At 42.0% G+C, this 13,142-nt stretch overlaps 1 protein-coding gene across 12 annotated transcripts in view; it reads right to left on the bottom strand.

Annotated features, from left to right (window-relative positions):
• Nucleotides 1–1,612: 1,612 nt before the first annotated feature.
• LOC133474115 (A-kinase anchor protein 13) overlaps nt 1,613–13,142 on the bottom strand; it is a 226,047-nt gene continuing 214,517 nt past the window's right edge. For 10 of the 12 annotated variants that reach the window (XM_061765461.1, XM_061765450.1, XM_061765455.1 and 7 more), the window contains 4 exons: nt 10,899–11,078; nt 8,749–9,043; nt 4,128–4,262; nt 1,613–3,863 (listed from right to left, as the gene is read on the bottom strand). In XM_061765461.1, the coding sequence (XP_061621445.1) occupies nt 3,811–3,863; nt 4,128–4,262; nt 8,749–9,043; nt 10,899–11,078 (663 nt within the window). In that variant the 3' untranslated portion in view covers nt 1,613–3,810. The remainder of the gene's footprint in view (nt 3,864–4,127; nt 4,263–8,748; nt 9,044–10,898; nt 11,079–13,142) is intronic. The other 2 variants (XM_061765460.1, XM_061765462.1) reach the window with 1 other exon arrangement.

Genomic DNA, 13,142 nt, shown 5'->3' with positions numbered 1-13,142 from the left:
CAGAGTGCATGCTGACCTGGCCTACCATTCACCCTTCACACAAACACGACTGTGACTTGGAGCCATTGTTGTGCAATCGCATCGACACACTGACAACTGCTTACACAAAGCAGACAACATGTCCTCCATTTTTCTGAAGAAATTCTTTAAACAGACGCATAGTTGCTCCTGTGAGGTAAATACACAAACTGCAAGGAGTATATCAAGTAAGTCTGTTCACCTTTAATAAGTAAAACATTTATTGTCTAACAAGCTGATTGGAAGGAGTCCATCACAGCCTTGAGGCCATCTGATCTGTAATCATTACATTGTCTCCCTCCAAACCTACCACAAACGTTAGCATAACATGGAGCGGCTAACCACAGCCAATCCAAAAACTTCACATACATGCTCACTTCTTCATTGACACACTTTTTTCTTTGAAATGTGATGCTAACCATAGAACAGAACGGTTAGGAGGGAAACCGCATCTGTCCTTGCCGCTGACTACAATATGCCATAACTGGCTTCGGGGGCTGAATTTTCCCAAAAAACACTTCAGAAACCCAATGTCAGTAAATACAGCATCTGTGATTGTATGGGGCTGTTTTAGTGCCAATGGCTTGGGTAACTTACACATCTGTGAAGGCACCATTAATGCTGAACGGTACATACAGGTTTTGGAGAAACATATGCTGCCATCCAAGCAACATCTTTTTCATGGACGCCCCTGCTTATTTCAGCAAGACAATGCTAAACCACATTCTGCACATGTGGCTTCGTAGTAAAAGAGTGTGGGTACTAGAGTGGCCTGCCTGCAGTCCAGACCTGTCTCCCACTAAAAATGTCTGTCGCATTATGAAGCGTAAAATACAACAACGGAGACCCTGGACTGTTGAACAACTGAAGCTGTACATCAAGCAAGAATGGCAAAGAATTCCACCTACAAAGCTTCAACAATTAAGTGTCCTCAGTTCCCAAACGTTTATTGAATGTTGTTAAAAGAAAAGGTGATGTAACACAGTGGTAACCATGACCCTGTCCCAGCTTTTTTGGAACGTGTTGCAGCCATACAATTCCAAGTTAATGATTATTTGCTAAAAGCAATCAAGTTTACCAGTTTGAACATTGAATATCTTGTCTTTATCGTGTATTCAATTAAATATAGGTTGAACATGACTTGCACATCCATGTATTGTTTTTATTTAGTTTTACCACAATGTCCCAACTTCATTGGAATTGGGGTTGTAGCTTCAGGGGCTGAATTTTCCCAAAATTCAGAGGCGCTACCGAGTCAATTTTTCTAGGGCTGCAAAACAAAATCGCTGACTTACTGTCTTTTTTGGCACAGCTCCTACGACATTTTTGTCCAATCTACTCATGATAGACCGACCTCAGTTTTATGTTGCTTAGTGAAACTGGCTTCTGTGTTGCCTTCATGGGCTGTCTGAAATGCGAGTTTTCCACGCACAACTCATCTGTCTGGATCATAGAAAAATACTTTTATGGTCAGGTGAAAAAATAATAAAATGAAAACAACACAGTATGTAACTTTGCAATGTTGGCAAAATGTGGCACAAGATATGCCGCGTTCAAGTAAACTTGGAATTCTAAAATTTCAACCAAGAGCAAAAACATCGTAATTTTTTTTTATTAGGTGAGAGACATCACTTTACACTGTTTACTGTCCCCAAAAGGGGAGAGCATAAAAGATAAATAAAACATCCTTATGTAAATATTGTAATAATCACAAAACCAAAATCTTTTTTTTACATGTTTTATACATAAATCATATTTACATTTGCATTCTTTTACTTTTTTTTTTTTACTTCACATACTCAAACAAGCAAGCTCTTCTATCTTTTAGTGCATTTCATTTTGTTACAAACAAACAAAAAAGGCTGCGGCGTCTTGATTGACTGATTGTCCCTTACAGGAAGTAGATGAGTTCGCTGTCCTTCCACAATAAAGCCGCTGCTGCCGATTGCTCATGGTTACTTACGCATTAAGGTTGAATCATTAGCTCATAAACAATAATATGTCATAGCCCACAGTGCCCCTCGGTGCCCCGGAGAGTTCCATTACTGTTGGAAAAAAATATTAGCCATGACGCACTCCAAATTCCTGTTTTTACCTGTCCTGCAGGAAGCCAATGAATCAACTAAAAATATAATTTAAATCTGGTTAGTTGCATCGGCCGATGTATCACCAAATGTGATTTTTAGATTTTTTTCCAGAGAAGTCATGTTTTTTTTGTATATAAAGACAGTGGGAGGAAGGCAAAAGTATGCTCGTGTGGTCCGAAATGTCTTTTAGCATAAAAAGCCACAAAGCATATACCGCATATGCTTTTCATCGGACGTTTGACGCTAATACAATTATAAGCGGGTTAGCGGCGCAGAGGCGGCATGCATTCACGAATGTTGTGATTTTTTATTTTTTTTTTAATTGGAAAAATGTTTGAAAATTTGATGGAATGAGCTTTTGGCACGTTCGATGCAAATAAAACAGGCTTGAAATTAAAAGCATGTTAGCATTGTCATCCATGTATCACCAAATATTGTGATTAAAATTTATTTTCAGAAGACTTAGTGGTGTTTTATGCAAATAAAAAGATTTATGCTCAAAAGTGTGTTAGCGACGTGCTTTTAATTGCCAAATTAGACCATGCTTAAAATAAAATAAAATAAAAATGTTTTTTTTCCAAGAAAAGAAATCCAAATTTGGCAGTAGGTGCTTTATTGTCCCACAATGACGTAAGTGAATAAAAGGTGTATCTCCGAATTTTGTGATTTGCTATGTTTTTTTATACAGACGACAATGTACAACACAAATAAAACAGGTATCTCTGACATTTCATATTTTTGAATTATGACGTTAAAAAACAATTTTTTTTTGTAATACAAAACAATTTTCCAAAATTAGTCTTTGTGCTTCTCTTTGGACAACTACATTCGACGTGGACAAAACAAGTAGCTGAATTTTGTGATTAAAAAAAATAATAATGGCCTAACCAGCTTTTTGTCGGACAACAAAATGTGTATCTTGGAATCTTGTCATTATTTCCTTTTGATTGGAAAAACCTTTTTTTTTGTATAACCCCCTCCCACACACAAAATTTCGCAGTACTGCAGATGCTTTTTGTCGGATAAAATTAAACCTGAATAAAACAAGGTATCTCAGAATTTTCAGATTTTTGTCAGAAAAACAGTTGTCCGTTTTCACTTAAACAACAGAGATGGTCTTGTTGTGATAGCCTCAATTGGTAGCAGAAAAACAAAACAAAATGGCGCACAAGGTGATTAGCAGCATGGACGATTACGTTGAAAATGATCACTTTACTTTTCGGCTAATTTAAATTGTTTTTCAAAATCCATCCTATGTGATGAATGCAAACGGCCAACGACGAAAACTTTAGCCACGGTTCGACTGACGTATGTTCGACTGATTTACGGGAACTTGCACCAGGTTTTTCAAAGTAAAACGATGTGGAGTCTGTTTTATTTTATTTTGGAAAGGCTCCCAGTGCACTTCCAGGCGTGGCGTTTTAAAGGGAAATTGCTTTCTCTTCTCATGTTGCGGTGCCATATGGAAGCTTGTTGACATTCCCGTCTGTTTGCCGAGCACCACCACCACTGTGTGTGTATGTATGTGTGTTGACGAGACAGGAGGAGGAATGAATTGAATAGTCGGCGTCAAAGTCACGGTGGCCATTTTGTGGTTCTTTGCTCAAATGCTGCAAGTTTGGAGCTACTGGACGAACAAAAGCACTTTCTGCGTTGCAACAGGGCGGTAGGCTAGCTAGAAAGTCTCGTTGAGCGAGGATGAGAGTCAGCAGAAGAAGATCTCTCCATCCAGCGGAGCCTCGGGAAGGCGCTGGGAGTCTGCAAATGAGAAGGTTAAAATGTTACTTTTGATGCTCTATGGGTAAACTTGAATCTACAACAATTACCAAGATGGCGTCTACCGGTGTGGACGCCTCGGTTACGCGCTCTCTAGTATTGTTTTAGTGTTTTTCATTCGTCTTTGGAGACATTTCACAACTCACTTACACAAGGGGAGAATTACTAACCATCAAGGAGGCTACTCCGGACTTTCTTTCACCAATTTTCGCAAATCCGCTCAGTTTTTGTCCCTGAGTTACTCACCGGAGCAGAGACCGCGGTCTTTGGCGCATGGAGACGGAGGCGGCGTCACAGAGGGAAGCGAGCCGGCATCCAAGTGAAGCTCCGCAAGAGCGGATACAGATTGGCGTTTCCGTCCACCTCGCGAATCTAAGCTCCCTACCCAACAAAATGGACGAGCGTCATCTTCTGATCAAGACCAGTAAAGACTTTGGACGTTCTGCCGCCATGTGCTTTATGGAGATATTGGCTTTGTGAGGCTGCACCCAATGGCAGCGTCATGGTTCCCAGGCTTCCATCTTCACCGGGCAGACCGATCGGGGAAAACAAAAGGCGGCGGGATATACTTCTATATCAACGAAAAATGGTGTATGGACGTCACGGAACTCAGCACACACTGCAGCCCGCAATTAGAGTCGCTGTTTTTGAACTGCAAGCCATTCTACTCGCCTCATGAGTTTGCATCATTCATTCTCGCTGGTGTCTACATTCCGCCTCAAGCTAACACGAACGCCGCACTGCTAACGCTCGCTGAACAAGTAAACGAAATTGAAAAAAAACACCCGGACTCACCCCTCATTATTCTCGGGGACTGTAACAAAGCAAGACTCAACCACAAACTCCCTATATACAAGCAGCACATCGACTGTCGCACCAGGGAAAATAACATTTTAGACCACTGCTATACTACGCTAAATAACACATACCGTGCCAAACCTTGTGCAGCACTGGGCTCATCTGATCACTGCTTAATTCACTTAATACCGACAAGAACTTAAATGCGTGAAGCCTACAGTGAAAAAAATGAAAAAGTGGACCAATGAAGCAAAGATAGAACTTCAAAGCTGTTTAGACTGCACAGACTGGAGTGTCTTTGAAAATTCAGCTGGCAGCCTGGATGAATATACGCACACTGTCACATCCTATATTATGCTGTCACATCCTATATTAGTTTCTGTGAAGAGGTTTGTGTACCAACAAAGTCATTTCGTGCATTCAATAACAACAAGCCGTGGTTCACTGCCAAACTTAAGCAACTTCGCCAAGCTAAGGAGGACACATATCAGACCGGGGATAGGGCCCTGTATAATCGAGCTAGAAACCAGCTGACTAAAGAAATTAACATTGCAAAGAGAAACTATGCAGCAAAGTTGGAAAAACAGTTTAGCGCTAACGACTCTAAATCAGTCTTGCATGCATCCCAATTGCTGACCAATTACAAGCGACGATCACCCCAAGCTGAGAACAATAGCACACTAGCCAATGACTTGAATACCTTCTACAGCAGATTTGAAAAGGACACTCTCACAAGCCACACCCACCCCTCCGACCACAATCACACCTCTGACATCTGCGTTAACCATCCACAAACAGGATGTGAGACACATCTTCAAATAACAAAAGATCAACAAAGCGGCAGGCCCAGACCTTGTGTCCCCATCCTGCCTCAAAGTCTGCGCGGACCAGCTCGCTCCAGTCTTCACACAGATCTTCAATAGATCTCTGGAACTGTGCGAAGTACCATCCTGTTTCAAACGCTCCACCATCATTCCAGTCCCCAAGAAACCTACAATCTCAGGTCTAAATGACAACAGGCCTGTCGCCTTGACATATGTGGTTATGAAGTCCTTTGAACGTCTTGTGCTGGATCACCTCAAGAGCGTCACAGGTCCCCTGCTGGACCCCCTGCAGTTTGCCTACCGAGCAAACAGGTCTGCGGATGATGCAGTCAATATATATATATTATATTGTTCTACATTACAATGCAAATGTTCAATATATTCTTCTAGTTAATAGTTCTTAAAAAGGATGTACTTGGATTATACTCTCATATCATTTCATCAGTGGCATAAAAAAACAATACTGTCGTTTGTCGTGATAGATTTTGTGAAAATATAAGGTCCTAAAAAATGTAAATAAAAAACTAACATCGTATATTGAGAGAGAGAGAGCAGTGGATAACACAAAAATACAAACAATTTAAAAAATAGAGTAACAAACAATTTAAAAAATAGAGTAACTGTAATAGCCAGAACTGCGATATAGCGTAGGATTACTGTGTGTATTCCGTGATAAATTGCAGGGAATCATTGTTCCAGGGCTGGGATTCATAATTTCCAGATATGCATTCTGGGATTCACATAGTTTCAAGTGTAAAATGATATATAGTGATGTATAGTATGAGATATATAGACTGTATACACTTTTATATAGTTTTTTTTATTTTACCTCTCTCTCTCTACATATACATAAAATTAAATTTCTCTCCCACTCGGGTGGTATCTCCTTCAGGCTTGGGTCCTCTACCAGAGGCCTGGGAGTTGGAGGGTTCTGTGCAGGATCATAGCTGTTTCCCAGTATTGCGCTCTTCTTGATGGAGATGTCAGATATTGTTCCTGGTATCTGCTGGAGCCATCATCCCAGCTTTAGGGTTACTGCCACCAGTGTCCCGATTAGTACAGGCAGCACTATTGCCTTCACCATCCATATTTTCACTTGTTCTTCCTTCAGTCCTTGGTATTTCTCCAACTTTGTGTGTTCCTTTTTTTCGGGATTGGTACATCCATCACAACTGCTGTCTTATCCACCACCACCATGTGAGGCTGGTTGGCCACCACTAGTTTGTCAGTATGGATCTGAAAGTCCTGTAGGATCTTGGCCTGGCTGTTCTCAACCACCTTTGGTGGTGTCTCCCATCTCGATTCTGGGACGTCCAGTCTATATTTGGGACAAATGCTCGTGTACACTATTCCTGCTACCTTGTTATGCCGCTCCATATATGTCTTGCCTGGCAGCATCTTCCCTCCGTGCATCGGAAGGAGCGTTCTTGTCTTGATTTCAAAGGCTTGCATCTCCACCAGTGGCCAGGGTATTATGCCAGCGTGGTATCTGATTACTGGCAGGCATAGGTGTTAATGGCCTGGATCTTATTTTTGCCATTCAGCTGATTATTCAGGATCTGCCTCACCCTCTTTAGGTATTTCGTTGTGGCTGTCCTTCGCTGAAGCTGTCGTCTAGATATCATTCGCCCGCAGTTATCTAGCACGAATGACATTCCAATGTCATTGCTGTATATCCTTGTGAGGTAGATCAGGGAGGCGATGTCATTCTCGTTCTTGGCATAGAGCTTGATGTCATGCATGTAGAGGAGGTGGCTGATCATTGTTCCACTTCTGAACCGATACACGAAACCACTCTTGGTTATGATCTGACCGAGGGGATTCAGGGCCTATGAAGAACAGCAGCGGGGACAGAACATCTCCTTGGAATATTACACATTTGATGTTCACCTGTGCAACTGGCTTTGAGTTGGCTTCCAGAGTTGTCTTCCACATCGAGTTATTGATGCATGTTCTGAGGATTCTGTTGATCTTATACCGTTCCAGGCACTCCATGTGTGTGGCAGACCAAAAGCATAGAGAAAGAAAGGATCTGCTTATGATCCAAAACACACAAACTCTTCTGTGAAGCATGGTGGAGGTAATGTCATGGCTTGGGCTTATATGGCTGCTTCTGGAACGGGCTAACTCGTCTTTATTGATGATGTAAGTCATGATGGGAGCAGCAGAATGAATTCTGAAGTCTACAAAATCATTTTGTCTGGCAATTTACGAAAAATGAATCCAAACTAATCCGGAGAAGCTTCATCATGCAACAAGACAGTGACCCAAAACACGCTGCCAACACAACAAAGGACTTTATCAGGGAGAAGTTCTTAGACTGGCCGGGTCAATCACCAGGCCTTAACCCAATAGAGCATGCATTTTACCTTCTGAATAGGAGATTGAAGAGAGAAACCCCCAGAAACAAACAAGAACTCAAACAGGCTGCAGTAAAGGCCTGGAGAGGCATTTCAAATGAAGATTGCAACGGTCTGCTGCAGTCAATGGGTCGCAGGCTTGATGCAGTTATTGCAAGTAAGGGTTATGCCACCAAATATTAAATGTTATTCATTTTAATTTAATAAAGTCTGTTCCAATACTTTTGCTCACTTGAAAAGTGGGTGGCTTCAAACAATAGGTGCTCTGTCCTGAGTTGTTCAACATCGAGATGTAAATACCATGAAATAAAAGCTGTAATTCTCAACTTTTGTCGCATATTCATTTTTTTATCTGAAACCCAAACGTCTTTAGTATACAACAAAAACAAAGAAACTGATCTTGCCGTTCCAATACTTTTGGAGTGGACTGTGTAAATGTATTATCTGTCTATATATGCTGTTCCACCATATGCGTTCAAATATCTGTTTCTTAAAGGTACTAAAACCACGATTGTCAATGCTGTTAGTATGTCAATCATGTTTACAATTCATTTGGTCCTTGTTTGTTCACATTAAGCTAGCGGACTTTCCTAAGGCAACGCTGTGGTTGTTATGCATACGTGTAATTTTCTTAATTTTATGCTTGTTTGACCATAAACGTCAACTGGAAGTGGCATTAAACAGCTAGAAACCTCTCCTTTTTGATTAAATGTTCACCATTTGTTAAAGTGGTACTGATTGTGAAGAGAGTTGAACTGTGTTTATGCCACCAAAGTGCTCGTATCTCAAGTCTGCGCTCGCAGGTCAAAGCAAAAATTCTGTCGAATGACGGCTCGCATCTCGAAAAACTGCCCCGAGCGTAGGTAAAAATTAGTTAATGCGTACCTGGTGCCTGTCCTTTCACCTTCTTCTTGCGCTTGTCTTTGCCTTCCTTGCCGCGATGCTTGGCCAGCTGCAGCAGGCTCTTAGAAAGCTGCTTGCTGGCCTCACCCCCCTTCAGGAGGCTCGCTGACGACGAAGATGAAGAGGATGTGAACGGGTTGAGACCACGAGTCTTGGCTTTGCAGCGCTGTGACGATGAAGACGAGGACGATGACGACGACATATCTACGGGGTCCAGATCCAGAGACAGGCAGCTGCCCGCCAACTGGGACTCTTCTGAGGCCGTGGAGGGACTCCTCTGCAAGTCAACCAGGGAATTCCTTCAAATGAATTGTCTAAACACCTGACTTTGTTAATTATTTCTAGTAATTCAAGTTGATTTATACCATGCAAGGTGGCGGTTATCAGCAATAACTGGTGAGAGGGGAGATCACGTTGATTGAGCATGACCTAGGCCCTTTGCCTTTATTTTAACTATGTATTATTTGTATTCATTCTGTTGATTTCTATTGTGCACCACTGAGAGTAATAGGAGCAAGGGTGTTACAGATACATACAGACCCTTTTCAAAAAAAATTAATATCATTGAAAGGTTATATATTATTTATTTCCATAATTCGTTTCAAAAAGTTTAACTTTCATAGATTATAGATCCATGGCCCATCATTTAAAGCATTTCAAGTATTTATTTTTACATAATTTGGGCTTCCAGCTCATAAAACCCACAAAATCAGTTATTCAAAAAATTAGAATACTGTGACGAAATCAGACCAAACTTTGCAGGCCATAAATGTTTTAAACTGAGTGTCACACACTAATCGTCTGCCAAACTCAAAGCACCTGCACAGGTTTCCCCAGATGTCATTAAATTGCTTCAGTTTGGTTCAATTGTCTCAGTTGGGTTCAATATGGGGAAGACTGAAGACTGGACAACTGGCCAGAAGACCATCATTGAGACTCTCCATAGGATGGGTAAGACACACAAGTTCATAGCTAAGGAGGCTGGCTGTTCACAGAGTGCTGTGTCCAAGCATATCAATGGAAAGTCTAGTGGAAGGATCAAATGTGTCAGGAGAAGAAGCACCAGAAAAAGAGATGACCATGGGCTTCAGTGGATTATCAAACAGCGAAGATTCAAAAATCTAACAGAGATCCAGAATGAGTGGAATGAGGTGGGAGTCACAGGTTCAAAAACCCCCATATTCAGACGAGGAAGACGGGTGAAGAACAGAACCCAAGCTGCCTGTGGTCCACTGTTAAATATCCACAGTCAGTCATGATTTGGGGTGTAATGTCCAGTGCAGGTGCTGGGAAACTACAATTTCTTAAATCCAAGGTCATCGCAACAGTGCACCAGAATGTTTTAGAGGACTTGATGATTCCTTCTGCTGAGGATCTTTATGGAGATGCAGATTTAATTTTCCAGCAGGACCTGGCCCCTGCCCATGCCGCCAGAAGCACCGAAACCTGGTTTGAAGCCCATGCCATCACAATGCTTGACTGGCTGGCCAACTTGCCAGATCTAAACCCCATTGAGAATTTATGGGTATTATCAAGAGGAAAATGCAGGGCACCAGACCAAAAAACAAAGAACTGACAGCAAGCATCAAGGAAATCTGGGCTTCCATACTCAATGCCACGGTGCATCGAGGCCGTGATTAAAGCAAAGGGATTCCCAACCAAGTTTTGAAGATTAGCATATCGTTTTGAAAGTACCATATTTGATTGATTAATGCGACCCTAATTTCTTTCTTTTTTTCTACAAAAACTGAGAAGTAAATGGTGATTACTTCACAGTATTCAAATTTTTGGAATTCCTGTTTTCATGGGTTTTATGAGCTGGAAAGCCAAATTATGTAAAAATAAACAAATACTTCAAATTGTGCGCCCTGAATCTATAATCTATGAAAGTTAAACTTTTTATGGAATTATGGAAATAAATAAACTTTTCCATGATATTCTAATTTTTTTGGAAAGGGTCTGCGCATGGCCAAGCACACCGTGGATATTTTTGACTGTATTTATTTATTGTATTATATCGTGATTGTGTTTATTTCTATCATGCAAGGTGACGGTGATCATGAATAACTGGCACACTTGACACGTGGCAAGGGTCGACTTTGTCTTGTTCAAAGTGACTTTGCGTTGTTCACCTCAGTGCGTCGCAGCTCGTCCATCTTGTCGAGCTGTCTGTGCAGGGCCTCCCTGTCCTTGTCCAACTTCCTCTGGGCTTCTCTCAGCCTCTCCAGGTCCCTCTGGTAGTCCTCCTTGCGACTAGCCAGCTCCCGCCTCTCGTCCTCCAGCGCCCGCTGCTGCTTGGACAGATCCTCCTCCTGCAGTGATGACAGCTTGATTTATTGACATTTTGCAGCATTAAGTTATGAACTACATGAATGTGTTGTCTCAGACCTTCATAGAAATAACTAAAGTAGATTTTCTGTAATCTTGCCCAAACAAACATTCTAGAGAACAGCATTTGGTTGGCTTAAATTATTCTTTAATGTTTCAGAATGACTGTTAAAATGATCACTTATTAATTTTAATACTTTATTAATACATTTTTAAATATTTATTTTTTTAAATAGTGTTAAAATATGTTTGAATTAAATGCAGTGATTTGTTATACAGTATTTACATGAAATTATTTTAAAATACAATGTATATTTGTAAAACATTCAAATGTTATACAGAAACAATGTATGTAATTTGGAAATAGGAAATGGTTAAATGCAACTAATCTTTAAGTATTAAAAAAACAAATTTTTTTAAAAAGTATGCATTTTGAAGTGAGGGGCTAAAAAACTTTCATATTTTTTGTTATTCATAAAAAGTAATTTTGTATATTGTTTCGAGGAAATGTTTACAATTATTGCAATTATGTGTTAAAATAAGAATTATGAGAACAATTTACATATTCTGTATGGTGCAAACAATTACATTACATTAAATACAATTCTTAATTCAATATATGAATGACTAATAATTATTAAGTATGTGTTTTTAGTTTGGAATTACAGGTACATGTACAAGGCCGTCCGCAAGTTTGCCAATGAACACCTGAATGATTCAGAGAATGATTGGGAGAAGGTGATGTGGTCAGATGAGACTGTGCTTGGAGAATGAGGAATTCAGACTGTGACCCAAGAACACCATGCACACTGTCAAGCATGGAAGTGGAAGCATTACGCTTTGGGGGTGACTCTCTTGAAAGGGGTCAGGTCATCTTCACCACATCGAAGGAAATATGGATGGAGCCTTGTACCGTGCCTCCACGCACGACTTGGGGTCTGGTACCAGTCCTCGAGAGGGGTTGGACTCTTTTGCACTCTGGAGTTGCCCATGGTGAGAGGCGCCGAGCAGGTGTGGGTATACTTATTACCCCCGGCTCAGCGCCTGTACATCGGGGTTCACCCGGGTGGACATGAGGGTAGCCTCCCTCCGCCTTCGGGTGGGGGGACGAGTCCTGACTGTTGTTTGTGCCTATGCACTAAACAGCAGTTCAGAGTACCCACCCTTTTTGGAGTACTTGGAGGAGATGCTGGAGAGCGCTTCTGCTGGGGGACTTCAATGCTCACGTGGGCAATGACAGTGAGACCTGGAAGGGCGTGATTGGGAGGAACGGCCCCCCCGATCAGAACCCGAGCCGAGTTCTGTTATTAGATTTCTGTGCTCACCATGGATTGTCCATAACAAACACCATGTTCAAGCATAAGGGTGTCCACACGTGCACTTGGCACCAGGTCACCCAAGGTCGCCTTTCGATGATAGACTTTGTGGTCATGGTTTTTGGCCTGTGGGACTCCTGAGGCAGCTGATGGGTACCGGCTGGCCAAGCGGAATGCAGCCTTGGTGGTCGCCGAGGCAAAAACTCGGGCGTGGGAGGAGTTCGGTTAGGCCATGGAGAACGACTTCAGGATGGCTTTGAGGAAATTCTGGTCCACCATCCAGCATCACAGGAGGTGGAAGCAGTGCATCATCAACACTGTGATGGGGGCACGGCTGATCTCGACTCGGGACGTTGTGAGTCGGTGGGGTGAACACTTCGAAGACCTCCTCAATTCCACCGACACACCTTCCCATGAGGAAGCAGAGTCTGGGGTCTCTGAGCTGGGCTTTCCTATCTCTGGGGTTGAGGTCACCGAGGTGGTTAAAAAGCTACTCGGTGGCAAGGCCCTGGGAGTAGATGAGATTTGCCCGGAGTTTCTAAAGCCTCTGGATGTTATAGGGGTGTCCTGGTTGACACGCCTCTGCAACATCGTGTGGGCATCGGGGACAGTGCCTCTGGATTGGCAGACTGGGGTGGTGGTCCCCTTTTTTAAGAAGGGGGACCGGAAGGTGTGTTCCAATTACAGGGGAATCATACTCCACAGCCTCCCTGGTAAGGTCTATTCAGTGGT

This window comes from Phyllopteryx taeniolatus, chromosome 2 (genome assembly GCF_024500385.1).
Source record: "Phyllopteryx taeniolatus isolate TA_2022b chromosome 2, UOR_Ptae_1.2, whole genome shotgun sequence".
Lineage (NCBI taxonomy): Eukaryota > Metazoa > Chordata > Actinopteri > Syngnathiformes > Syngnathidae > Phyllopteryx > Phyllopteryx taeniolatus.
This window is presented reverse-complemented; position numbering and strand designations above follow the sequence as displayed.